The sequence below is a fragment of the Eubalaena glacialis genome, chromosome 14 (genome assembly GCF_028564815.1).
Source record: "Eubalaena glacialis isolate mEubGla1 chromosome 14, mEubGla1.1.hap2.+ XY, whole genome shotgun sequence".
NCBI classification, from domain to species: Eukaryota; Metazoa; Chordata; class Mammalia; order Artiodactyla; family Balaenidae; genus Eubalaena; species Eubalaena glacialis.
Window position 1 is genome coordinate 30,108,952 of NC_083729.1, and position 27,868 is coordinate 30,136,819.

The window sequence follows — 27,868 nt, forward strand, 5'->3', positions numbered from 1 at the left end:
ACTCTGGAAAACAGTATGGAGGTTCCACAAAAAATTAAAAATACAATTACCATATGATCTAGTAATTCCACTTCTTGATACATACACAAAAGAATTGAAAGCAGGGTCTCAAAGAAATATTTTTATAGCCATGTACATTGCAGCATTATTCACAATAACTAAAACACAAAAGCAACCCATGTGCCCATTAGCAGATAAATGGATGAGGAAAATGTGGTATATACATACAATGGAATATTATTCAGCCTGAAAAAGGAAAGAAATTCTGACATACAATAAAATATGGATGAACCTTAAGAACATTATGCTATTTGAAATAGGCCAGTCACAAAAAGAAAATACTGTATGATTCCATTTGTATGACATACTTAGAGAAGTCAAAATCATAGAGACAGAAAGTGGAATGGTGGTTGCCAGGGGCTGGGGAAAGGGGAGAATGGGGAGTTATTGTTTAATGGGCATAGAGTTTCAATTTTACAAGACAAAAAGAGTTCTTAATGCATGGCTAATGGTGATGATGGCACATTATGGATGTATTTAATACTGCTGAATTGTATACTTTAAAATAGTTAAGATAGCAAATTTTATGTTTTTGTATTTTACCATAATTTTAAACATCAGAGAAAAAACACTGTGAAGAACCATAAAAATATAAAGCAGCATTATCATGTATTACCGATAAATAATCAGCTCTTTTCTAATTCCAGGCAACAAGAGATCTAATTAAATTGGCTGGCTACTCTAGTTACATTATGTATATTTTTATTTCACAATCAGCCTTCATTTGCCTCACCAGAACTTCATATTCAGGACTGTTTATATTACATCTCACAGCACAATTCATACATTTATGAATCAGTAACATGTTCTTTTGGAAACCCTTATTGTTCTGTTTTTGTTAGAACCCTGGTGAGCACATGAGATGTTAAGGTTCCAACATTACTGTGCACCCTACAGCTCCTTGACATTGAACTGCCTGCAGAAACTGCTTAACAGTGCTGGTGGTCATTCTTATCCCCAGTTTCTGGAATGGCTGAGAGAGGGTTTGAATTTTTTTCACACATTTCAAAAATCACATTTACATTTTAAACGTATAAGTAAATGAACCAAGCAAGGAGAGAAATTCAAGTGGTAAGAAAGAAGCCTCAAACATTCTGATTCCAAGAGACCAGAGTGATTCTGGTCGAGTTCCATTACTGATGAGTCAGCACTTGGGGGATATCTCCTCTGGGGTTAGCATGCTTCCTGGAATCCTGCTGTTTTTTAATCCATTCATCCCTTTGTGCAAAGGTCGGGTCTGTGGTGTCTTCTAAAGTTGTAAGACAGATCTGAGAGCCCTTCTCTCCGATATTCTATCTTCCCTTTTGGTTTGTATGCTGACTAACAATAATGCTTATTGAAGGGGCTTCCCTGGTGGCGCAGTGGTTGGGAATCTGCCTGCCAATGCAGGGGACACGGGTTCGAGCCCTGGTCTGGGAGGATCCCACGTGCCGCGGAGCGGCTGGGCCCGTGAGCCACAATTACTGAGCCTGCGCATCTGGAGCCTGTGCTCCGCAACAAGAGAGACCGCGATAGTGAAAGGCCCGCGCACCGCAATGAAGAGTGGCCCCCACTTGCCACAACTAGAGAAAGCCCTCGCACAGAAACGAAGACCCAACACAGCCATAAATAAATAAATAAATACTTTAAAAAAATAATAATAATGCTTATTGAAATATAATCCACATACCATAAAATACACCTTTGAAAGTATACAATTCAGTAGAATTAGCGTATTCACAGATTGTCTTCCCTTTGTTTTGTTTCCTTTTTTTATTTCCTAGGGAAAGGAAAGAGCCCTAACTACTCACTAATGGATTAAGTATATTTTTTGAGCACATAAAAAATCAAATAAAAACCCCTGCCTTCATGGAGCTTGCATTCCAGTAGAGAACACAAACAATAAACAAATACAATTAGCAAAGTATAGAGTATGTCAGAGGTGGTAAGTGACGGGAAGAAAAGATAGTGGGGAAAGGATAGGGTGTACAGTTGATGGTGGGTGGGAGAGGGCTTACAATTTTAAATTGGGTGAAAATCTTAAGAGAAGATAACGTTTAGCAAAGACTTGAAAGAAATGAGGGAGTAAATCATGTTTGATCTGGGGGAAGGGCATCCAGGTAGAGTTAACAGTAACTGCAGAGACCCTCAGGGGAGAGGTGTGCCTGGAGCTTAATAAGTGAGAAGGCGAATGGAGGGAAGAGAGGTCAGAGGGGCCAATGGTGGCCAAATCTATTGGGTTCCTGAGCCACTTGCCAAGATTTTGGCTTTTATTCTGAGTAAGTAGAGAACCACAGAAGTTTTGATCTGAGGAATGCCATGAACTGACTTACTTTGAGCAGGATCACGCTGGCTGGCTGTGTGGACTTTGGATTGTAGGAGAAGGAGGAAACAACCTAGTTAGGAGACTAATTGCTTTAATCCAGGTGAAAGAGGGTATGACCTGGACCAGGTGGCAATGGTAAAGATGATGCGAAGTGGTCAGATTCTGGATATATTATGAATGTAGAGCCAACAGGCTTCGCTGATGGAAAAGATGTGGGGTACGAGAGAAAGAGAAATCTATGATGACTCACAGACAAAATGTCCAATGCTATATGGTAACAGCCAACTAGCGGAGCTAGTAAGGTGGGTCGGGTAGGGTAGCTTGATATACTGCATTTATCCCAACAGGAGAATTAAATTTTTAGGCCTGAAAACATGTGAGTTGATCTGCAGCTCCTCTAATTAATATAAGACAAAAAAATGATGTGTCATCACACTATTTCCAAAATATGACCCAGCTAATTAAGTATCAAATTGCCAATCATATATGTGACTATTTGTATTTTGAAGATAAAGACAGTTATTTGCCTTTTACTTAGCTAGTGGTCAACTACCTTAATTGGGAAATTTAACACATTGCAACTGTTGCTGGAAATTAACAAAGTGATCGGTTCTGTCTGGGGTTACTCTTGCTGCCTAATTCAATTGTTTGTAATAAAGCCTTTCATCTACCAGTTTTATTTAAGTTGACTGCATCAAGTGCTTGTATTACTACCTCAACCATAATCTAATCATTGCTTTTTGTTAATAAACTCTGCACAGCACTGTATCTACATATTAAATATAAGCTTGCTCTAGACCTAGCTAGTACCAGATTGTTTATCTCTTTCCAAATCTCCATGCAGTGAGTCACTTTGGTGACTTCAACTTCAGCCACAGTGGGAGGATTTATGCCACAGAAATTGACAAATGGGCTAAATCGGGGCTTTTTTTCAGACAGCAGTTTTCCTAGCACACCCGTGGACAGAGCAGAGGGTAGGGTTATGAATGCCAGCTAAAGACTAAAAGCCACACAGCTGTGGCATGGGTGGAGCAGATGTAGTGGGAGTCATCTGCCCCAGAGAGGCAGAGTGCTTTATCACTGACATTGTTTAGAATTGCTAGTTTATAAGGATAATAAAGAGCAGACCAACTTTAAGTCTCTAAATTCTCTACAGACAATGTTACTCCGTATCGCCTAAGCCCAGGGCAGATCCTTCCCACCTACTCCCACCTCCATTCTAATCCTACTCACTCCCTGGTCACCGTGGGTATGACATTTTACCTTTCTAAGCCGTAGTTTCCTTGTCTTTTCAATGGGGATATGTTCAATTAATGATGGTATGAATAAACCTTCTAGGGTTTCCCCGCAGCCTTAAGAGGGAACCCCTTATGGATCAACAGCATCATATATATATATATATATATATATATATATATATATATATCTTTATTGGGGTATAATTGCTTTACAATGTTGTGTTCGTTTCTGTTGTACAACAAAGTGAATCAGCTATAAGTACACATATATCCCCATATCCCCTCCCTCTTGAGCCTCCCTCCCATCCTCCCTATCCCACCCCTCTAGGTCATCACAAAGCATCAAGTTGATCTCCCTGTGCTATGGAGCAGCTTCCCACTAGCCATCCATTTTACATTTGATAGTGTACATATGTCAATGCTACTCTCTCACTTCGTCCCAGTTTCCTCTTCTCCCCCATGTCCTCAAGTCCGTACTCTACGTCTGCGTCTTTATTCCTGCCCTGCCACTAGGCTCATCAGTACCGTTTTTTTAGATTCCATATGTGTGCGTTTGCATACGGTATTTTTCTCTTTCTGATTTACTTCACTGTGTATGATAGATTCTAGGTCCATCCATCTCATTACAAATAACTCAATTTCATTCCTTTTTATGGCTGAGTAATATTCCATTGTATACATGGGCCACATCTTCTTTATCCATTCATCTGTCGATGGACATTTAGATTGCTTCCATGTCCTGGCAATTGTAAATAGTGCTGCAATGAACATTGTGGTACATGTATCTTTTTGAATTATGGTTTTCTCTGGGTATATGCCCAAGAGTGGGATTGCTGGGTCATATGGCAGTTCTATTTTTAGTTTTTTAAGGAACCTCCATACTGTTCTCCATAGTGGCTGTGTCAATTTACATTCCCACCAACAGTGCAAGAGGGTTTCCTTTTCTCCACACCCTCTCCAGCATTTATTGTTTGTAGATTTTTTGATGATGGCCATTCTGACAGGTGTGAGGTGATACCTCATTGTGGTTTTGATTTGCATTTCTCTAATGATTAGTGATGTGGAGCATCTTTTCATGTACTTCTTGGCCATCTGTATGTCTTCTTTGGAGAAATGTCTATTTACGTCTTCTGCCCACTTTTGGATTGGGTTGTTTGTTTTTTTGATACTGAGATGCATGAGCTGCTTGTATATTTTGGAGATTAATCCTCTGTCAGTTGCTTCATTTGCAAATATTTTCTCCCATTCTGAGGGTTGTCTTTTCGTCTTGTTTATGGTTTCCTTTGCTGTGCAAAAGCTTTTAAGTTTCATTAGGTTCCATTTGTTTATTTTTGGTTTTATTTCCATCTCTCTAGGAGGTGGGTCAAAAAAATCTTGCTTCAATAGCATCCTTGTATCCACTCTGCTTTCCAACCTCTGAGCCTCTGTCGATGCTGTTCCCCCCGACTTGGAGCCACTTCATCTCCTATTTTCATCTTTCAGAGTTAACCCAATTGCTGCCACCTCCAAGAGGCTTCCTCTTATTCCCACAGCTGACATAATCTCTCCCTCCTCTAAATTCCCTAACCTCTTGGGGACTCTCTGACACTATCCCAGACCTATTGGATTAGAATCTACATTTTAACAAGATCCCCAGGTGATTCATATGCACATTAAGATTTGGAAGCCTTGCTTTAAACCACTGGTTCTTAAACTTGGCTGCAGATTGGAATTACCTGTGGAGTTTCGAAAACGCTTGATGCCTAGACCCCACCTACAAGAGATTCTGATTCAATTGGTCTGAGATGCATCCTGGGCATCAGGGCCTTTTAAAACTCCCAGATGATTCTAATATGCAGCAAAGTTTGAGAACCACTGGTCCATAAACTCCCCTTAATCTCCCTTTGGGGGCCTGCACACTCTCTAATGTTATGGTTATTTCTGTCCAGGTATGTTTTCTCACTTCTATTGAACTATAAATCTTTTAAGAGCAAGAACTATCTTTTAATTCAATTTTAATCACCTCATCCCTAGACATACAATAAGAGTTTAATAAATATTTATTGAGTGAACTGTTTTTGTAATCTAAAACAATTTGTAGGACTTCCCTGGTGGCGCAGTGGTTAAGAATCCGCCTGCCAATGCAGGCGACACGGGTTCGAGCCCTGGTCCAGGAAGATCCCACATGCCACGGAGCAACTAAGCCCGTGTGCCACAACTACTGAGCCCACTCACCATAATTACTGAAGCTCACGCGCCTAGAGCCTGTGCTCCGCAGCAAGAGAAGCCACCGCAATGAGAAGCCCGCACACCACAACGAAGAGTAGCCCCCGCTCACCGCAACTAGACAAAGCCCGCGCACAGCAACAAAGACCCAATGCAGCCAAAAATAAAATAAATAAATTTATTAAAAACAAACAAACAAACAAAAAAACCCCCCACAATGTGTAATCTAAAAATGTTCTCTAAATACTGTAAATGTGGCTTTTGTCCTAATTTGAAGACTGGTTGAACATATTCTGGAAATTGTGGAATTATTTCCTCTTTAGTCTAAGACCAAATCTCTGAAGAAGAGGAGGCTGGTGGCTAGAACAGGTTTTCTGAGAAGAGCCTCTCTGGGTACCAGCGCGGCTGGCCACTGCCATCTCCATGAGTTGTTTACAGAAAGCCGCAGCTTGAAATCCTAAGACTCCAGAGGGCAATGCAAAATGAGGCAGCCCCTCCCTACACTCTGTGCATCCAATTCAGAACTTTTGGCTGAAATATAATGATGTTATTGTTTCTTCCTCTCTAGGGTGCCATTTTGATATTTACGGGGATTGTTGTCCTCACCATGAAGGCATCTGTTATTGAAATGTTCCTTGGTAAGTACTTTTATATGTGTATCTGGATACGCTTTTAACATCCTCCTAATGTCCAAAGAATCTTGCCAACAAAAGATTTAAACCAAGACAGAGCATATAAACAGTTCCGTGTATCTTTTTATGATAAACATTTTGGAGAAATATTTAACTGAGAATGTTAAATGTAGATCAAATTCAGAATGTATGTCTATATATATTTTATATAAAGCAAACATATGTATACATATGTATGTCTACATATCATATATTAAGCACACATATATACACACATATTTGTGTGTGTGTATTATTCAGCAACTAGCAAATATTTCAGATAAAGCATATTTACAGATTCTGAATTTAGAGAACTTATTTCTTAATTTCTCAAAAAAAAAAATTCTTATCACTGACATGGCCTTACTTGTACCATTGGCAACTCATACTTTTAGAGATGAAACCCTTTAAACTTATATTATCAACAAAGAACACAATTCGGGGTAGGCCCTTAAGGAGCAGCAGGTCAACCAGACTAAAGAAAAGTGCTGATGGGTTTAGCCCTAAGCCCAAGGGTAATCTTTGGTTAATCTTGACCCCACTGTGCTGTGGCCACTCTGTTTCAGGCAGAGTGATCCTGTGGGTCACTGTGAAACTATTGCCACGGAAGGGTACAAAGGCTTTTGAGATAGTCAATATTAGCTTGCTAGAGCTGCCATAACAAAATACCACAAACTGGGTGGGTTAGAACAACAAAATTTTATTCTGTCACAATTCTAGAGGCTACAAGTCCAAAATCAAGGTGTCAGCAGGGCTGGTTCCTTCAAAGGGCTGAGAGTGAACTCTGTTCCATGCCTCTCTCCTAGCTTCTGGTGGTTTGCTAGCAATCTATTTCAATCCTTGGCATCACCCCAATCTATGCCTTCACCTTAACATGGCGTTCTCCCTCTGTGTTTGTCTGTGTCTATATCCAAACTGCCCCTTTTTTATAACACCAGTCATGGATTAGGGGCCCAACCTACTCCAGTAGGATGACCTCATCCTAACTAATTAAGTTAGTTAAATTTAACTAATTACATCTACAACCACTCTATTTCCAATTAAGGTCACCTTCAGAGGTATTGGGGGCTAGGACTTCAACACGAAGTCCAACAGAAGTCCTATGAATTTAGGGAGGGGGGCACACAATTTAACCCATAATATAGTCAGAATGTGCAAGGTCTGTGCAGAGGGAATCTACAGTGGCAGAACTGAGGACTGGAAGAGAAAGAGGTGACACAGCTGGGAAGGCAAGGGGCTCAGCATGATGGAAGGAGACTGGGCTGGGAGTCAGAGGGAAGATAAGGCTCTGGTCCTGACTCCACCACCAACTTGCTAAGGAATATTCTCGTTGAGAGCACAGGGTCCTTCATTTCCACCTTGCCCTTCTGAGAGGCTATCTCCCCACAACCCCATACTAACCTATAGGTTAGTAGGGGTGAACACAGGGTGGGATGACAGTGGGGCAGGGGTTAGGAATAGGAAGGATTTAGCTACTGTAAAACAAACAAAACAAAACACAAAAACCCTGAGGCTGGTTCACACTCTGCCATGTCCCCCACATCATGGAACCAAGAAGAACCCTGACTGTCCTTGCTTGTCTTGCCCCTCTCAGCCTGCCCTTCTGCAAAACCGTTTTCCCCTCAGGGCTGCTCATTCACAAAGCAAGAAAGCAAAGTAGAAAAGGGAGACTCCTATCGCAGATTCTCTTATGTCCTTATATGCCCCTCCCTGGAATCTCTCTTATTCATCTGCTTGTCTCCATCCCAGGGTCATTTCCCTTAAGTCCCCCGAAACCCTCTTCAGTACGGTGACAGCCTCCCTGCCCCAAATCCTTACCCCTCTAACTCATTCTCTACCACACCCCAATTAATCTCCCTAAAGCCCATATCTGATCCCACTCTCCTGATTTAACACTCAGTGTTTTCCCTTTGTCTTTATGACAGAGCCCACATCTCTCAAAGCGCCTTGCTTGCTGGTGAGGCCTCTCTCATATGGCTCTTGCCGTCCTCTCCTGCTCTCCTCCCTACCACAGAGCCCAGCCTGGCTTCCAGGGACGTGGGAAGTGCTGACCTTCTCATTCCCCTGAAGGTGGGGTCATTTCTCCCTTCCAGGTCTTTGACTATGCTGTTCCCTGTCCTGGAATGTTCTTCCTCTCACCCCCACACCCCCTACTGGCCCTCCAGGAAGCTTCCTCTGCCCTCCATTTGATCAGACCCTCTTCCTATGGGCTTCCCTGGTGCCCTGTATTGATTCTAGTCATGACTGCATGGCATTCACCTCGTCATGAGGCTGCCTCCCCTGCCACTGTACGATACTGACAGCAGGGGCTGTGTCTTGCTCACTGTTGCATTTTCAGCTCTCAGCACATCTCACAGGCACTCAAGAAATATTGGTAAATAAATTATTCTTGTCAGGGATGTTGGATTTTTCAGGTTTCAGAGTCTGATTCTGCACCCAATTCCTATGTGTGAATTTTTTCCCCACACCAAGTGATTCCTCAACACCAGCTGGGTTTCCTACAACTCAGCTCAATTCTGACACCATTCTACCCGGAGATAGCATCAGATCCTGCAGGTAAGGGCTCACACAAGACTGCCCCCCGCCCCCCAACACACACACACTTCAGATGCCGATTGCAAGTCAGGTTGTCACCTGTGCTTCTGACTGACTGGCTATAAAGCAGAGGTTTCCATGACCCCCTCCTTATGTTTGATTAATTTTCTCAAGCAGCTCACAGAACCCAGGAAACCAGTTTACTCACTAGATTACCAGTTTATTACAAAGGATATTAAAGGATACAAATCAACAGCCAGATAAAGAGATACATAGGGCGAGGTCCTGAACAAAGGAGTTTCTGTCCCCGTGGAATTTGGGCCCAGCATGGTGGCACATGGACGAGCTCTCATTCCTCAACCTGGAAGCTCTCTGAACCCTCTCCTTTTGGATTTTTATGGAGGCTTCATTACATAGGCATGATTGATTAACTCACTGGCCATTGGTGATTGATTCAACCTCCAGCCCCTCTCTCCTCTTGGGAAATCAGGCGATGGGACTGAAAATTCCAACTCTCTATTCACGGTTGGTTTCCCTGGCAACCAGCTCCCTCATCTTTAGGGGATTTTCAAAAGCCACCTCATTAACATAAACTCAGTTGTGATTGAAAGGGGCTTATTATGAAAAACAAGACACCCATTTCACCTTTATGGCTCTGATTTCAGGAACTGACGACAAGAAATCAAATATGATAACAGACATGTGGACACAGGGGGCGAAGGGGAAGGTGGGACGAATTGGGAGATTAGGTTTGACATAAATACACTACCATGTGTAAAATAGAGAGCTAGTGGGAACCTGCTGTATAGCACAGAGAGCTCAGCTCGGTGCTCTGTGATGACCTAGATGGGTGGGATGGGGGGTGAGGTCCAAGAGGGAGGGGATATAGTTATACATAGAGCTGATTCACTTCATTGTACAGAAGAAAGTAACGCAACATTGTAAAGCAATTTTACTCCAGTAAAAAATATATATATTATAACAAAAGATGCTCCCATTGCTCTCATCACTCAGGACATTCCAAGGGTTTTGGGAGCTGTTAGGCAGGAACTGTGGCTGGAACACCAAAATATATATTTATCATACATCATAATATCACAGAGAACCATCCAAAGATCCCCCAAAAGCCCTCTAAATTAATGTTAATTAAGTGTTTAATCGGTATATATCAGAGCTAGCATGGTCACTCTAAATATGTTTAAATTTATGCTGTAGCAGAGCTGTATGCCGCCCACTGTCATCGGAGCACCACATGTAATCAATGACTGCGCTATGGGGAGAAAGTAGCATAAAAAGCCTAAGGCTGCACCAGCAAACCTGCATTCTGCTTCCAACTTCTGCCCCCTCCCCCTCCAAAGCCGCTTTAGTTGAGATGTCAACCTTGACCTTGGTTTCTTTTCTACAAAATAAAAAGATGACCTCCAAAGCTCCTCCCAGCTTCAATATTCTATGATCTGAAGCATAATTTGTGATTTATGTGATTATAGAGAATAAGTTATCCTGTCTCTGCAATGAAGCTCTGATATATTTCATGCTAGATGTTTCACTAAGTAAGTAGGTCGAAAGCAAAGCATAGGGGAAATTTGAGCTGATTTTAAATCATCTGCTTTATAAATCAGTTTTCAGGAAGGCATTGTGGACACTGTTAAAGAGAACCAGAGCTGGACAGTATTTAAAGCAGTAAAAACAGATTTTAATCAGGAACCATTGCAATAGGGGAAAGGAGACCTCAGTATTGTACTGGGCTCAATTCCGAATATAACAAGGAAAAGTGGGGATTTATAGCCAAGGAGCGGCTTGCAGGGGTCAGGGGATGGAAATTACTAAGAGGAGATTTCACGGGAATCAGGGGATTCTTGCTAAACTGACCAGACAGGATTCTTGCTAAAGGCAGACCAGGGTGATCAGATATCAAGGGTGGAGGATTCTCTCTAAACAAGATTCTTGCTAAAACTAAGTGATGCGGGCCCAACAAGGACAGACACAGAAGCCCAAGGTCAAAGCCTAGTTGAGAAGAGGGCTTAGAGGAGCCTGACTAAAGTTTGGTGAAGGAAAGTCCCTGTCAACACCACCCGAGTTAGTATCTTGAGTGGCACTAAGGGATCACACAAGAAGTTTATGGGCTAGAATGAAGCATTCCTATAAAAGTTCTAGACACGTAATAAGTATTCAGTAAGTACTTACTGATTTGATAATTGGTTAAACGTTCTGGCACTTCATGTCTTTTCTTGAAAATAAATGGATTCTGATTATGACTTAATACTGACAGGAAAAGTGAAACACAAGTGCCTATTAACCATGCCAATGATTTTAGAAAGCACTTTTCATTATTATAAGTCTATCTGATTTCGATATGACCAAATTAAATAACAGTTGTCTTTTTCTAATTCGAAAAGAAACATTCTACATAAAACATAGAATATTTATGTGTAAGAACTTTACTATGAAACGGGAAAAATACATAAAATATAAAATAGGAATTATAATTCTATCATTTTTAAAATTTTGGTATATTTGTTCCAGGTATTTCTCTCTGAGTATATTCTAATTTTGTCAGAATCATGCTTAAGGTTAGAGCTGAGAACTTCCCAGGTCATTTAATCTTCTGCTAAAATAATTTGTAATAAATGCTTAGTATTCCCCTACTGTTGGGACATTTCCAAGATTTCATTATTTCTGATTGCTATTAGGAATAATGCTGTAATGAACACCTTTTATTATACATAAATCCTTGTCTATGTCTCTGATTATAACTTGGGATATATTACTAGGTATATATTTTCTAGGACAAAGAATATAAATGTTTTTTAAGGCTACTGAAATGTATTACCAAATGGCTTTGCAGAATGACTCCACCTGCTTAGAATTTACCAACAATGTACTGGACTGCCCTAATCCCAAATCCATGCCAGGATTAAGTATAATCTTGTGTTCAATATTCAGTACACACTATGAGAAAATATCCTGTCATTTTGCTTTAGCCTGCATTTTTTATCATTAATGAGACTGAACATTGTTTCAAGCTAACTCATTTGTATTTTCTCTATAAATTATGTGGATGATAATTTACTTAAATTGAATTTTAAAACAATTGCACCTCAGCTATCTTAATCACACTGATGGCCACATTAGAGAGAAAGAGAGCAGAGGAAAATTTTTATTTGAAAAAATAAATTCAATATTTAATTTGTTTTGAAATTTCAAACACGACTAGCGAAAGGTGAGAACTTTTCATGTTACTCAAAGCTGGAACATTGAATTTTTAAAAATTGAGAAGTGTTGCTGCAGAGTTGGTAAATCATGGTTGCCTTGGAACTTCAGACTCTAGCCTTGATTTCCTCAAGGACTCTAGACTCTAATGGCCTCAGCTGTGGCCAGATAACTAACTACTCCCATGGAAGGGCTTTCAGACCTGTGTTCTGCTTTGTACTTTGAAGTGAGCATCTGTCATCCATCTCGGTGCTCTGCCAGGCTTCCTACGAACAGGAACACAAGACTGATTTTTCTCTCACCCAAATTCCACACGCAAGTCACCATTTCCAAGGTAGCAAGAGAGGTCTTGCAGATGAGGAATGACTTGCTTCAGGGCACAAGCACATTTGCAGCCTTACTGACCAGCCCTCCCCTTGAGGAGTGGCTTCTGGGGAGCTTTAATTAACAAGCATCTAAGCTGAGGGGAGGGCCTCTGTGTACCATTGAAAATAATGACTTTATTAACCACTGCTTAAAACTGAACCCAGCTCTGCATGTTTTCAGCCTGGAGGGTCCTGGGCGAGAAAATGCGAGTGATGGGGTGGTCTTAACTGAAATATTTATAGTCCTAATGATACCAAGACTTATAAACCACGTGCCATGGGTACACAGCCCCAGAAAGACAGTATTTGGTTTTCCACCAAGAACTGATACCCTAATTTACTACTATTTCACTTACTCCCTCTGCTTTACGCGCATAATTTTTTCTATATATTTATTTCGTACTTGTTTTTTTAAAAATATTCTAGTTATTTATTTTTGTGTATAAAATGAAGATGCGGTCTTTAGACAGAGTTAAATGACACAGAGCCTACTATAAAAATCAGACCTCCAGGACATTCACACCCTACGCAAACCCCAGAAGTAAATAACACCTAAAAAATGTCTGCCTTCATTCTATTTGGCTAGACGTTTGGTTTTCACTCAGTTCTCTTTCATGGCTCTGTTCTTGCAGGACACGGTATGTCAACTGCCCAGGCCTCAGCTAGTGCTAATAGTCAAAATGGGATAATTCAGGAGCTACATCATTGGCACAGCTCAGCTAGTTAATCATAAGATAAATAAAAAATTTTCTTAACAAACACTTGGTGACATTGCCACTTTTTCCTTCAAAGACAGTTGCCAATTCAAGAATGCCTAAGTCCTGATTTATGCTTTAATCAAGCATCTGTGTTCTGTTAAAAACCAAAACAAAAACACATAAAGTAGGAAGTAAAATACTATTTTAATTATTCTACTGCCTCATGTTCACCTCCAGAATTCCAACTCCATCCAGAAAGTGGGTTTCTCAAAAAAGTAGCTAAAATGGAGGTAAGTTAGAGCAGTATCATCTTTGGGTGGGTAAGGCAGAAGAAGGCCTGGAAAAGAAGGAAGAAGAATAGAGACTGACTAGCCTTTTGAAAGGAAAAACATGCTTTTCTGTTTATAGGTAGAATTAGTCTAGGTACAGAGAAGTGAGCATTTTCAGACATTATTAAAAAATTGCTATGAGAAATGTTCACAATATATATCAAAAATTTAAGTGGGCATATCTTTCAGACAGGAAACCCTATTTGGAATTTTATTTTAAGGCAATAATAAGGAATCCATGCAAAGATAAAGCTATTTATATTAAATCAGGAGTTAGCTAAATTATGGTATGTCCATGAATTGCAATATTTTGTAGGCAGTTAAAATTATTATGAGAGGAACACTAAATGACAAGAAAAAATGTTTCTATATATCCTTAAGTAGAAATAAGTTTATGACACATTGTAAACAGTATAAGCATCATCAAATGTTTGTTTCAAAGTACAATACATACATATATATAGAAAAAGCCTGAAAATATTATACTTTTTGCTTTCATCCGTTATTTTCTGTAGTACTGTTTTTGTGTGTTTTTTTACTGTCCTACAAGTAACATGTATTATTTTGGTAATAAGAAAAATTCGGTCAATGTTATATTTTAAAAACACAAGCCTCGGGCTTCCCTGGTGGCACAGTGGTTGAGAATCTGCCTGCCGATGCGGGGGACATGGGTTCGAGCCCTGGTCTGGGAAGATCCCACATGCCGCGGAGCAACTAGGCCCGTGAGCCACAATTACTGAGCCTGCGCGTCTGGAGCCTGTGCTCCGCAACAAGAGGCCGCGATAGTGAGAGGCCCGCGCACCGCGATGAAGAGTGGCCCCCGGTCACCGCAACTAGAGAAAGCCCTCGCACAGAAACAAAGACCCAACACAGCCAAAAATAAATAAATAAATAAATAATTTTTTAAAAAAAAGAACCAAAAAACACAAGGCTCACACTAGCAACACGACTTTAAACTTAAAGGGATAAAGCGTTCCCCTTTCTTCCCCTATTGTTTTGCTTCCTGAAAAGCCGTATCCAGGTTCTGCTCGTTTCTGAGAAGGAAGCTCACCTACCTGCAGTTGGCCTCTGGGGGGGCGCAGCACCAACTGGGGCTGGAAGGACCACCAAGGACAGTCAGGTCGCACCATACCTTGTGAGGAGTCTCTCTCATCTCCCCAGTGCCCCTCCTCCTTGACTTCCTTTCCAAAGAGTCCTCCTCTGAGGCTTTGTACGGACGCCGCTCATCAGGCCCTCCCCGTCTCTCCCGCACGCACACGCGCGCACTTCAAGTGCACACGCGCGCATGCGTATGCGGTTCTCTGGGCATTTGGAAACTGGGCATTTGGAAACTCAGTGTGGAACGGAGCAGAGAGAACAGGAAGGGCCTGGGTGTTCATCCTACCTCTATAATTTATTCCTGGGACCAAGCAAATCAGTGGGCTTCGCCAGACCCACGTTCCTGCCTTTGGAAAGTGGAGATGGTGGAGCTGGTGTGGTGAAATTTAAAGACGGCAAAACACAGGACAGGGGCTTCCCTGGTGGCGCAGTGGTTAAGAATCCTCCTGCCAATTCAGGGGACACGGGTTCGAGCCCTGGTCCGGGAAGATCCCACATGCCACGGAGCAGCTAAGCCTGTGCGCCACAACTACTGAGCCCACGCTCTAGAGCCGGCGAGCCACAACTACGGAAGCCCACGCGCCTAGAGCCCGTGCTCCGCAACAAGAGAAGCCACCGCAATGAGAAGCCTGTGCACCGCCGCGAAGAGTAGCCCCCGCTCGCCGCAACTAGAGAAGGCCCGCGCAGCAATGAGGATCCAATGCACACAAAAATAAATAAATAATTAAAAAAAAACAAAAACAAAAACACAGGACAGATATCCAAGAGGTATTTTTAAAAGGCCCTTTCAGCAGAGGCTAAGAAAAGCACAAAGTATACATCTTATTTCCCCAACCATAAAATAAGGGAAAATTAGTTCTACTAACGAGAATACTTTAACATATGCTTGAAGCAAACATAAAGGTCAAAAGAGAGAAAGCATTTAAGTGAAATAATATTGATTCGATTTTTTGCATTTTCTTCATGTAGTTTTGCTGGTGACTGGAATACACTCAAATAAAGAAATGACAAAGAAGATTAAAAGGCCCAAATTCAGTAAGTAAAGTTGCAGTTCCTCACTGGTACAAGACTTGTGTCTCCCATGTGGAGGACTGTTCCACTTGTTTCAGATAATTTGGAAAGTTTGGGGTTTTTCTGTTTTGGGTTTTTTTGTGTGTGTCTTATCTCAATAGTTTGCACTCAGACTAATTAGTAATGATTCTTATTTGTCATCTACTTCATTCCAAAAAGCATTTGAAATAAGAGTTCTTATTTTAGGGTAGATACGTGGTTCTTCTATATTAGAAAAATTCAAAATGCACATACAAAGAACAGGCAACACTATGTCTTTATGCCTAAGCTGGAGTAGGTATTTTTCTGCCATTCTGTCTCAATTCCCCATACCAGAAAATTCAGTCTGGCTAATGCAAAAGTCCAGCAAACCTGCCCACCTTCCAGCGTGCCCTGGAATCAATGGGTAATCTCACAGAAAAGTTTCACACCCAATCAGTGGAAAGAGGAATAATTAATTTCATTTTTGGGTGATAGTTAAGGTTAGATGACAGAAAAGCCAAAATAACAGTTGCTTAGATAAGACTGAAGTTTCTTTCTCTCTCCTGTAAACATAGCCTGGGCTTTTATAGGAGCTTCACAATCTTCAGGGACGCAGACTCCTTCTATCTTGTCATTCTGCTTTTCTCAATGTGGCTCTCAACTCATTGTCCAGAATGGCTACCCCAGCTCCATCCATCATGTCCACATTCCAGTCAGTAGGAAGGGATGAAGAAAGGCACATACTTACTCCCTTTAAAGACAAGTCCAGGAGGTCAAATACACCACTTCTACTTAAATACCATTGGCCAGAATTCAGGGAGAATGGGAAATGTCTTGATTTCAAGCATCTGCATGCCTAGCTAAAAGTAAGGAGTACTATTATTAGGAAAGAAGAGAGAATGGATATTGGGAAAGAACTAGCAGGACAGGACATAAATGGAAAATCTCACACTCAAATCTTGTGAGCACACTGAGCTATCTGTATGTAAATTTGTAGACTTGATGGATGCTTGAATTAAGGTATATTTATGAAGGACCATAAGAAAAAGACTTTAGGTATATTCAGTGCTCTGTGCTGTCTACAAAAGAAACTTCTGTACAGGCATTAGATTTAGGTGCCTTAAATCAGCAACATTAAAATTTTGAAATAAAAGAAGAGATTTGTTTCACGCAGCATTTTTTTTCTTCTGTTCCTTTAAGCCCTTTGTGCAGGACTTCCTGTTGAAATGAGACCAAAAGGGCAGCCATCCACAGCCTCCTAGTCTGAAATACTAAAAAGGAATCAGTTGTTTATTTATTCCTGTCAGGAAGGAGAGCCAAGAGAATCAGGCCAGGGGCAGATGTGTGTTCAAAACAGTGATTGGGTTAATATGGAGACAAATGCACACCCAAGTATGAATTCCTTTGGGCTGTTTCCGGTATCTTCATTAACTCCTCTACAAAAATCATAAAAGGTTCCATGATTACCATGACAACAGTATTCAGTGACTATGAAAGTCTGTGCTAAACGACCCAAGGGCAAACCTCTTTGAGAGATCTCAAATGGATTCAACTTCTGATATGCTAAATTCTAACCTTATTCTCAAAATCTCCCTAGTGATACAGCACTTTTGAATCAATGTATGCATGAGGCCTTTTCTCTAATTAGAAACTCTGTCATGGTCATTAAATAAGGGGGGAAAATATAAAATGAAAGTAATAGGATATTCCCAAACTATGGCGATACCTGATTCTTTACCTCAGGAGTATTCCCAAATTGTAATCTATACCTTGAGGCCAAAGTAATTTTCATTTTTTCTGTTCAACCTTGTCAATCTGCCACTGGGGCAGGTGACTGATAGCAAGGGAGGCACATCGTTCATTCACTTGACAAGTATTTATTGGGTGCCGGCCAAGTACCAGGTATGGTTAGACACCCAGATACAACAGCAATTGAGACTCAGACTGTGCCCTCACAGAGCTCAAAATCTAGAGAGGAAGAAAGACAAGTCACCAGGCAATTATGGTATCTTATGTAAGTGCTAGGACTCGGGAGCTAAAGGTACTCCAAGAATATGGAGAAAAAAGCTATGTAACCGGGAGGACTTCCTGGAGGAAGTGACACACCTACACTGATATCTGAAGGCCTAATAGGGATTGACCAGGCAAAGATGAGGGGAAAAGAGTGTTACAAGCAGAAAGAAAAAGCATGCCTAAGCCCTGAAGAAGAAAAAGAGCTAAAAAGTAGTTCCATATGACTGAGGTATAGAGTGGGAGGCGCATGTGTTGAGATAAGAGATGGAGGGGTAAGCAGGCACCAGATTGTGAAGAGCTTTGTTACTGTGTCTAGGAATCTGCAGTTCATCAATGAGGGCAATGGGGAATATCTCAGTGCAGATTATTTAGGTGCAGTTAGCAGGAATCCAAGGCCAATTTGCTTAAGTAGAAAAGGAGATTTTGGCAGTACATGAGGTAGCTCACATGACATGAGGTGTCTCGCAGAACCCAAGGTGGGGAGGGCAGCTCGCACTCACTGGGACTGTACCCCAGGTGGAAAGATCTCAAGAATTGGTGCCTCTGCTTCTCTCTGCATGTCTGCCTCACTATCCACCCCCCAACCCCCTGGTTCATGCAGACCATGTCTCTCAGCCCTGATCCCAAATTCCTGGGAGAGAAACTCTAACTGCATCAGCCTAGGCTGGGAGGGTGGTTTTCAGAGAAGAGTAGGATGGTTAGGGTTGTGTTAGGGAAGTAAAACAATCCTGACAACAAAACCCAACAAAAATCCCACCAACAAAACCCAACAAAAATCCCTTTGTCCCAGCATATGAAGAGAGAAGAGAGAGTACACAATATATTAGTGAGTAAGCATTACAGATAGACATTCATATACAGGTAGGATGAAAGTATCTACCAAGTCTGGACAGAATTTCACACAAACTTATACAGTGAAGTAGAAGACAGAACAATTACAACTTCTCTTAACTCCTGGAAAGATAAATACACGGACCTCCTGAGTGTCTTTTGTATACCTGGAGACCCCTAAACTCCTTCTGGAGGTGAGTATCAATATTTGTGGACCCAAGGATCAGAATTCTGGAGACCTTGCACTCTGCAGGTGATTCCGATGCCTGGTAAAATTTGAGAACCGCTGGACTAGACGTACCCAAGATCAGGGATGCTTACAGATGTGAATGTGAAATCATGGGTTCTCTTCAGTGCCCTCTGCCTCTTTCCTAGCCAGCCCTCAGTTTTCACCAGTGTTTATTCAGGACTAAAAGTCTTCACCACCCAGAGGACTGAAGGTAAAATAACAAGGAGGAGGTAGTTTGAGAGATTTGCCCAGAGGACAGTTTACTGACACCTACTACACACGTAGCACTACTTTCGGCTCTTGAGGATCTAGTGACCAGACACGGTACCATGAGTTGGCAGAGCCAGATTTGAAACTTAGGTCTCTGTGAGGCTCAACACCAGATGCTTTTCCAGTGCCTTGTGGCAAGTTAGCCATTTAGGAATTAAGTATCCATTGCCTAGAGGCAGATGAGGTGTTAAGATAATCAAGGGCTGACTGAATAGGAAGTAAAGTAGAAGAAATGCGGGAAAATAGAAAAAAGAGTAAATGCATGAGCTTCGTCCTTTGGCTTGGCCTGAGACCTTATGCCACACTAGTGCATCTATTCTGTCTACGCATACGGTTACTGTTACTTTAGGTAATTGTCACTTTCTCTCCTCCCTACTTCCTCTGCTTTCTCATTTCTTTTTCTTCTCATCTCCTTTTCCTTCTTTCTATTTCTTTGGTCTACCCATGGCCCCCAGGAGCCCTTATGGACCTTGGTTAGCTCCACTGGAGGCCCTTTGGGCCAAAAAGGTAGTACATGTTGAAAATAATTTCGCACGCGGCTTTTACAAAAGGAAAAGCAAAGATGAAAAAAAAAATAAAAATGGGACTAGTTCTTACGGCTCTACTCCTCCCACCCATACATGACCATTCATTCCAAGCTAGTATTTTGTTCTCACGTACACAGTTGTATTGGGTACAGTTTTATTCTGTCACTTGGCTTACCACAGCATCTTATTTTCTAAATCAAATCAAGTCTGACTCCAGACTTCCAATTGCCTAGGGCTGAGATATTAAAATTCCATCATTACAAGGGCTTCCTCCCTCCCAGCTCCAGGCATTGGAAGCCTTAGGCAATTTACTACATTCAGAGAGAGCCCCTGCATTGCTCAGTGTCAAAGCACATGTTATTCCTAGAAGTTGAGTAGCTCCATTGTTTCATGAATGGTGGGATCTTGGCAAATGTGGGGAAGCCCTATGCCGAAGGTTCTACCCAGAGGGGCACCACACCAGGTACTGTTCCAAAGTGATGTTCATCCAAGGCAGCTGCTAGGGAACAGGGGCATTTCCCTTACTGGGACCTACCTGCCCACTCCCACCTTCCCAGTCTTGGAAGGTCATTTTCTCTCCATCACTCTTTGGGCTGACCAAGCCCAATCCCCTCAAACAAGGAGGCTTCCGAGCAACTAATTCCCAGAACCTTGAGGGAGAGTTGCCAGGCAACCCCTGCCCTCTCTCTTGCAACCTTGAGCTCCAGAGATAGGAGAACACAAAAGTCTGACTACCTTCTTAGAATAGTAAGGGGAAAAATACAAGAAGAATAAGCATAAGTTAATGTCTTAGTAAATTAACCTGCTGTATGGTGCAGGGTAAAGTTTACCATACTGTACAGAATGAGAGTTTTACCAGGTTTCTTTACAGAGGTGACTTTTTCAAGGCTCTCATTTCCCAGCTATGTTTTGGAGCCATAGATCCGACCTTACCCACAGGTACCTCACTAGTATATTTAGTCAGCTTAAACCTACTCAAGCAGTTTCTAACAAATGACCAAAATGTGGTTGCATTTTTCTTGACTGTTGAAGGCTACAAATAATGGTTGAAGGGTTTAGGTGTGTTCATAAAACACTTCTCCTAAGGCAGTCAAGATACCTTATAGATTTTTAAGGATTAACTTCATTTATGTTAGATTCCACATTTGAAAAAGGCCTACTCTTCAACTCATGAACCTTTTAGCCCATACTGTAATAAACACATCATATGTTTCTCCATAAATTATGTCCACCAACAACTCTAGAACGATCCCTGTTTGGCAGAGTGTTTGTGCTAGAGAGAGAAAAGCTTGTGAGTTGTAAAATCTCCTCAGTAGCTTTTCTACATGTAAGCAAGCCCCAGAAGAGCTCCAGAAGCAATGGCCTTAGCCTAAAGTGGGGTCAGATGAGATAGTGTTACACAGGTGAGAGCTGTGATGATTAACTCCAACAATTTATTGCCTGTCCATCCTGCAAAGTCTCTGACTTCAGTGAGCACCCCATCTTGTATAAGGTAAAATAAAATTATGCAAAGGAAAGCCTTCCTGGACCCAACACCAATTGCCAACACACAAAAAACCAGTTTAGATGGCTCCTGTGTATGCTACACTTCCTCTGCTGTCTATTTACTGCACATTATTATAAGAGCTTTTTTATACAGTCTGTCTTCTCAACTAGACCAAATAATTCGTGCTCATTAGGTATTTATTGGACGAAATACAACAATAAAACAAAACACTGTAAAATAAAGCAAAATGTGGTAAATGCTACAAAAGAATAACAAGGGGTCTACAATAGGATTCATACTAGTTTCTTGAAGGAGTATTTAAGGTAGAATATGAAAAATAAGTGGAATTGCAGAGGTAGGTGGAAGGGCTTTCGAGGTGCACTAAGCCCAGATGTCGTGGGGAAGATGGGGTCAGGAAACAGTGAGGGGCGTACTGGGTTTAAGCGTTGGGGAGTCGTGGGAGATGCAGCTGGAAGGTGGGTTAAGACTAGGCAATGCCAGTCTGAGAAGCTTTGTTTTTTGCCATTCTTTAGAGGGTGGGAACCACTGAAAGTGTTCTGAGCAGGAAATCGACTTGATGAAGACAACAGTCAGCGAGATAAACAACAGCAAGATATTCCCCACAGGCAGTGAAGCCATGTTCTGAAATATTTCCATTACATTGGAGTCTGTTGAAATAGTCTTAACTTGGGGTGAAATGTATAACCTTTAATTCACATAGTTCCCTCCAATAAGTTAACCTTAATACCATGTAAGGCATGGAAAGATTTTTGTAATCAACCTGGAAAGGGTGGATAATTCCCAGAGGTACTGCCTCAGCAGGAAGAGGTAATTGTTCTGGGACTTGGTTATTGAGTCCATTGGACACTGTTGAAGACATACAGCTCTGTGATTGTAGGATTTGGGTATAGCAAGCGCACAGCTTCTTCAATGGGCTCGCATGTCGTTAGCTATAGCAACTTGTAAGGAACCCCCAATGTTTGCTTGCTCCTTAGACACTTGGTACCAATACCAGTGTGTTCTCCACACAGACTGATGTGTGTGCCGTTTCTCACACCATGAAGAAGGAAGGGGATTAACTCTCTAGCCCTCCTTCTGGTGTGTGGGTGAGAAGGGAGGTGGACTCTCTCTGTGTTGTAGATTTTCAGTTGAATAAGCTCTGCCATGGCAGTTCTCAGAAATAACAGGCAAAGAATGCAAGGAAAATTGCACTAGAAGAGTTGCCTTGCAGGTGTTTGGGATACATGCACAGATGTATACAGACACACACACAAATGCACACACACACACAAACACCCAGACAACCTATTTACAAGACATACAACCTATTTACCCACCCAGACAGACAACCTATTTACAAGACATATCCTATATTTACCCACTAGTGGTTGTCAGTGATCTTCAAGTTCAGAAAAGCCTCGTAGGATTAGAGTAGGGAAGCAACCATTTAACTCCTTTTCTTCAGTAATGGGAGAAGCAACCAGGTGGAGCTGGCAAAGTTCTGTGTCTGGAGCCAGAGGGTATGAGTTCAGGGCCTGGCTCTGCCACTTTGCTGGTACCTGAGCTTGAACAAATAAACTTATCTCTCTGCAAAATGAGGACAATATGCCTCTCAGGGTTTTGCAAGAGTCAAGTGAAAAAGTGTGTATTACATCCTTTCTAAATTAAAAGTAGGTTACTTTTAGGGACTTCCCTGGCGGTCCAGTGGTTAAGACTCCGAGCTTCTACTGCAGGGGGTGAGGGTTCGATCCCTGGTCGGGGAACCAGGGGACTATTCTAACAGAGTTGATTGTTTCAGGCAACGTCACCTTCCTTTGGAGGATGACAGCAGTCTGTCAGGTGGATTACCTCACTGGTGCTGACCAGGAAATTCCAAATGGACTTGTTAAGATTACATTCCTGGGAAAGAATGAAACTGCATTTAGGTTAGGCATTGTCTCGGTTTGGTGACGTGAGCTTTGCACAAATGACTCTATGTTGGGTCTGTTGTCTCTCTTTTGACATTACTAACTGGGATTCTTTCTGAGGTGATGAAGATGTGGAATTAGATAATGATGGTTGCACAAACTTGTGAATATACTATAAGTCACTGATTGTACGCTTAAAAGGACCAATTTTATGGTATGTGAATGGTATCCCAACTTTTAAAAATGGAATTTTCCAAAAAGAAAAAGAAAGGAAATTTCTTCTGAAAATAATATTGTGCAGTTCTGAAAAGAGTTCTAGCAAAAACAACTGATGACACCTTGGTCACAGTGGGACTATTAATTCACCCAGTGCCCATGTGATGTGACCCCTGCTGACTCCCCAGACCTCATCACGGACCTCCCCCCAGCCCACTCACTGTGCTCCAGGCACACTGGCCTCCTTTATGTTCTTCAAACCACCAAGCCCTTTCCCACATCAAGGTTTTTGCCCTGGTTCTTCTTTCTGCCTGGAAGGTCCTCCTAGACCTTTGCTGGCTGGTAACTTCTCATCATCCAAGTAACCATGGTAGGAGAGTAAATAGAGAGGAATACAGGGACCAGATCCTTTAGGGCCTTGTGGACCATATTAAGGAGCTTGGACATTAGGGCAGCAGGAAACCAATGAGGGGTTTTAAGCAGGAGAATGATGAAATGTGATTACATTTTTTAAGTATCACATTGGCTGTTCAATGGAGAAAGGGCTGAGGCAAAGGGTGAGCAATATGGAAGGAAGAGGACAAGCTAGGAGGCTATTGTGTCAATAGTCCAGACAGGAAATATCAGTGAACTGGACCAAGGCGAAAGCAGAGAGAAATTGCAGATTTGGAAATAAAACTAGCAGGACTTGCTAATGGATGGGTTCCATTTATCCCTTCATTCATCCAGCAGACATTCTGTTGATCAGCAATGAACAAAACACACAAAAATCCCTGCCCCCATGGAGTGTATAGTCTAGTAGATGAAAGAAAATGTAACAAACTGGGACCTTGAAAAAGTAGTAGCATTTGAACAGCTGAAAGGAAAAAGGGTTCCAGGTGTAAGGAATGATACAAGCCAAGTTTGCAAGATAACATGCATTTGAAAAGTACCAGGGGCAGTATTGGCAAGCCCAGAAGTTCCATGGAGGGGACTGTGGAAAGGCCTTAAAGATTCTGGAATTTTTCCTCAAGGCAGCAGAAAGATATTGATAGCTTTTGACCAAAGATTCAACGTGGTCATCTAGCAATCACACTCCTGGGCATATAGCTGGACAAAACTATAATTCAAAAAGATAAATGCACCCCTGTGTTCATAGCAGCACTATTTACAATAGCCAAGACATGGAAACAATCTAAATGTCCATCAACAGATGAATGGTTAAAGAAGATGTGGTGTGTGTGTGTGTGTGTGTGTGTGTGTGTGTGTGTATATATATATATATATATATATATATATATATATAAAATGGAATACTACTCAGCCATTAAATAAAAAGAGTGAAATAATGCCATTTGCAGCAGCATGGGACCTAGAGATTATCATACTAAGTGAAGTAAGTCAGAAAGAGAAAGACAGATACCATATGATATCACTTATATGTGGAATCTAAACTATGACACAAATGAACTTATCAATGAAACAGAAACAGACTCACAGACATAGAGAACAGTTTCGTGGTTGCCAAGGGGGAGGGTGGGTGGGGGAGGGAAGGACTGGGAGTTTGGGATTAGCAGATGCAAACTATTATGTATAGAATGGATAAACAACAAGGTCCTACTGTATAGCACAGGGAACTATATTCAATATCCTGTGATAGACCATAATTGAAAAGAAGATGAAAAAGAATATATATATGTATAACTGAAGCACTGTGCTGTACAGCGGAAATTAACACAACACTGTAAATCAACTATAATATAATAAAATAAATTTTTAAAAAAGACTCAACATAGTCAAAGACTTTTTAAGAAAAATGGAAAAGAGGGACTTCCCTGGTGGTCCAGTGGTTAAGAATCTGCCTTCCAATGCAGGGGACATGGGTTCAATCCCTGGTCGGGGAACTAAGATCCCACATACCGTGGGGCAACTAAGCCCACGCGCTGCAATGAAGAGCCCGCAGGCCGCAACTAAGACCCGACGCAGCCAAATAAATAAATAAATATTTTTTAAAAAAGAAAAAAAATAAAAATGGAAAAGAATGCTTTGCAAAAGAATTTGCTACCAAAGAAGAATTAACATGATCTGGTCACTGGTGTCAGGAGAAGGAAGCATTCATCTTCAAATTTTATTTGATGATCATTTTATTTCATTAAATTAACATTGTTGCATAGTTTTCTTAAAAATAGAATTTTACTCTAGTTGAATATCACAGTAGAGCAAAATTAAGTTTCATATCAAAACTGTTTATGCATAAGTGCTTTTATGTTATAATAATTCTTTCTCATTAACAGCCAAGAGGCAAGCTTACAATGGCCGCCTCTGATTGATGAAGAAATTTGTTTTCCTGAAGCAATGTGGCTTGCCTTGAAAGCCCCATTCACTGAAAAGATGAATGGAAAATAAGAAGCAGATTATACAGTTTGATTTGGCCTCTACATCATTGGCTTATTGTATAGGACATCACCCAATAATCACTCTGTTATTAGGTCAGGCAGAAGAACCAACTTAGAGCAGAAACATTTGCAGCTGTGCCTCTAAGATTCCAATGTTGCATGAAGATAGTGGCTCAAACAGTACCAGTTTTGCCCAGGAACACTCTGAGATCAGTACAGCAGACACATGACCTCAGTGAGCAGCATCTAAAGGTTATCCTTTCACTCTAACCATCCGGGTTGCAAATAGTTCTCTTTTCCCTGTGTCTGGTGCCAAGGGCCTCTGGGAAGGAATCCTTGGCAGATTCTGAGATGCTCTAATGTGAGCTCTGTCGAGAAAATCACAACGGCCATGAGAAGGCAAGGTAACCTTGAGGAATCATATGAGGGGGAAGCAGAGCAGATGGCTGAGGAATAGGTCTCTGTGCAGTTTCCACTCAAGCAGTTCTGGGCTGCCCCAGGATCTCTGTGACTGTCGCCCAGGGTTCTCTCATTTCCACCAACAAAACTCCACTCAGGAAGGAATGGAAGAGGCTTTCTTCTTGCTTTCTCCAAATGTTCCTGGGAGTAAATCTTCTTATGACTTCTAAGTTCTCCCCCAAGGTTAATAGTGGGGATGCACCATTCCCCGTCCCCTGAGTCTTATTTGCCACATCAGTGTCTACCTGCTCCCTTCAAACCTGAGATGGACACTTCTTGAGCTGCCTTAGTTTTGACCTGTCCTCTGAAGGAAGTCTTATTTCTGCACTTTTGAGATGAAACCCAAAGAGAGATGAAAATGAACCTAGAGACCTTCAAGATGGCAGAGGATTAAGACGTGGAGATCACCCTCCTCGCCACAAATACATCAGAAATACATCTACATGTGGAACAACTCCTACAGAACACCTACTGAATGCTGGCAGAAGACCTCAGACTTCCCAAAAGGCAAGAAACTCCCCATGTACCTGGGAAGGGTAAAAGAAAAAAGAAAAAACAGAGACAAAAGAATAAGGATGGGACCTGCACCTCTGGGAGGGAGCTGTGAAGGAGAAAATGTTTCCACACACTAGGAAACACCTTCACCAGCGGAGATGGGGGTTGGGCGGGGGGAAAGCTTTGGAGCCATGGAGGAGAGCACAGCAACAGGGGTGCAGAGGGCAAAGTGGAGAGATTCCCACACAGAGGATCGGTGCCAACCAGCACTCACCAGCCCGAGAGGCTTGTCTGCTCACCTGCCGGGGCAGGTGGGAGCTGGGAGCTGAGGCTCGGGCTTTGGAGGTCAGACCCCAGGGAGAGGACGGGGGTTGGCTGCGTGAACACAGCCTGAAGGGGGCTAGTGCGCCACAGCTAGCTGGGAGGGAGTCCGGGGAAAAGTCTGGAACTGCCTAAGAGGCAATAGACCACTGTTTCGGGGTGCATGAGGAGAGGGGATCCAGAGCACTGCCTAAATGAGCTCCAGAGACGGGCACGAGCTGTGGCTATCAGCACAGACACCAGAGACGGGCATGAAATGCTAAGGCTGCTGCTGCAGCCATCAAGAAGCCTGTGTGCAAGCACAGGTCACTATCCACACCTCCCCTCCTGGGAGCCTGTGCAGCCCGCCACTGCCAGGGTCCCGAGATCCAGGGACAACTTCCCCGGGAGAACACACGGCGCGCCTCAGGCTGTTGCAACGTCATGCCGGCCCCTGCCACCTGCAGGCTCACCACACATTCCATACCCCTCCCTCCCCCGTGGCCTGAGTGAGCCAGAGCCGCCTAATCAGCCGCTCCTTTAACCCCATCCTGTCTCAGAGAAGAACAGATGCCCTCAGGCGACCTACACACAGAGGTGGGGCCAAATCCAAAGCTGAACCCCGGGAGCTGTGCGAATAAAGAAGAGAAAGGGAAATCTCTCCCAGCAGCCTCAGGAGCAGCAGATTAAACCTCACAGTCAACTTGATGTACCTGCATCTGTGGAATACCTGATAGAAAACGGATCATCCCAAAATTGAGGTGGTGGATTTTGGGAGCAACTGTAGACTTGGGGTTTGCTTTCTGCATCTAATTTGTTTCTGGTTTTATGTTTATCTTAGTTTAGTATTTAGAGTTTATTATCATTGGTAGATCTGTCTGTTGATTTGGTTGCTCTCTCCTTTTTTTTTTTTTATATATACATTTCTTTTTCCTTTTTCTCTTTTTGTGAGTGTGTATGTGTATGCTTCTTTGTGTGATTTTGTCTGTATAGCTTTGCTTTTACCATTTGTCG

At 42.1% G+C, this 27,868-nt stretch overlaps 1 protein-coding gene across 1 annotated transcript in view; it reads left to right on the forward strand.

Moving 5' to 3' along the window:
* Positions 1 to 27,868, forward strand: part of VIT (vitrin) — a 135,135-nt gene that overhangs the window by 35,619 nt on the left and 71,648 nt on the right. Inside the window, 2 exon segments of the mRNA XM_061210879.1 lie at positions 6,377 to 6,446; positions 15,684 to 15,749. Of these exon segments, the coding sequence (XP_061066862.1) occupies positions 6,377 to 6,446; positions 15,684 to 15,749 (136 nt within the window).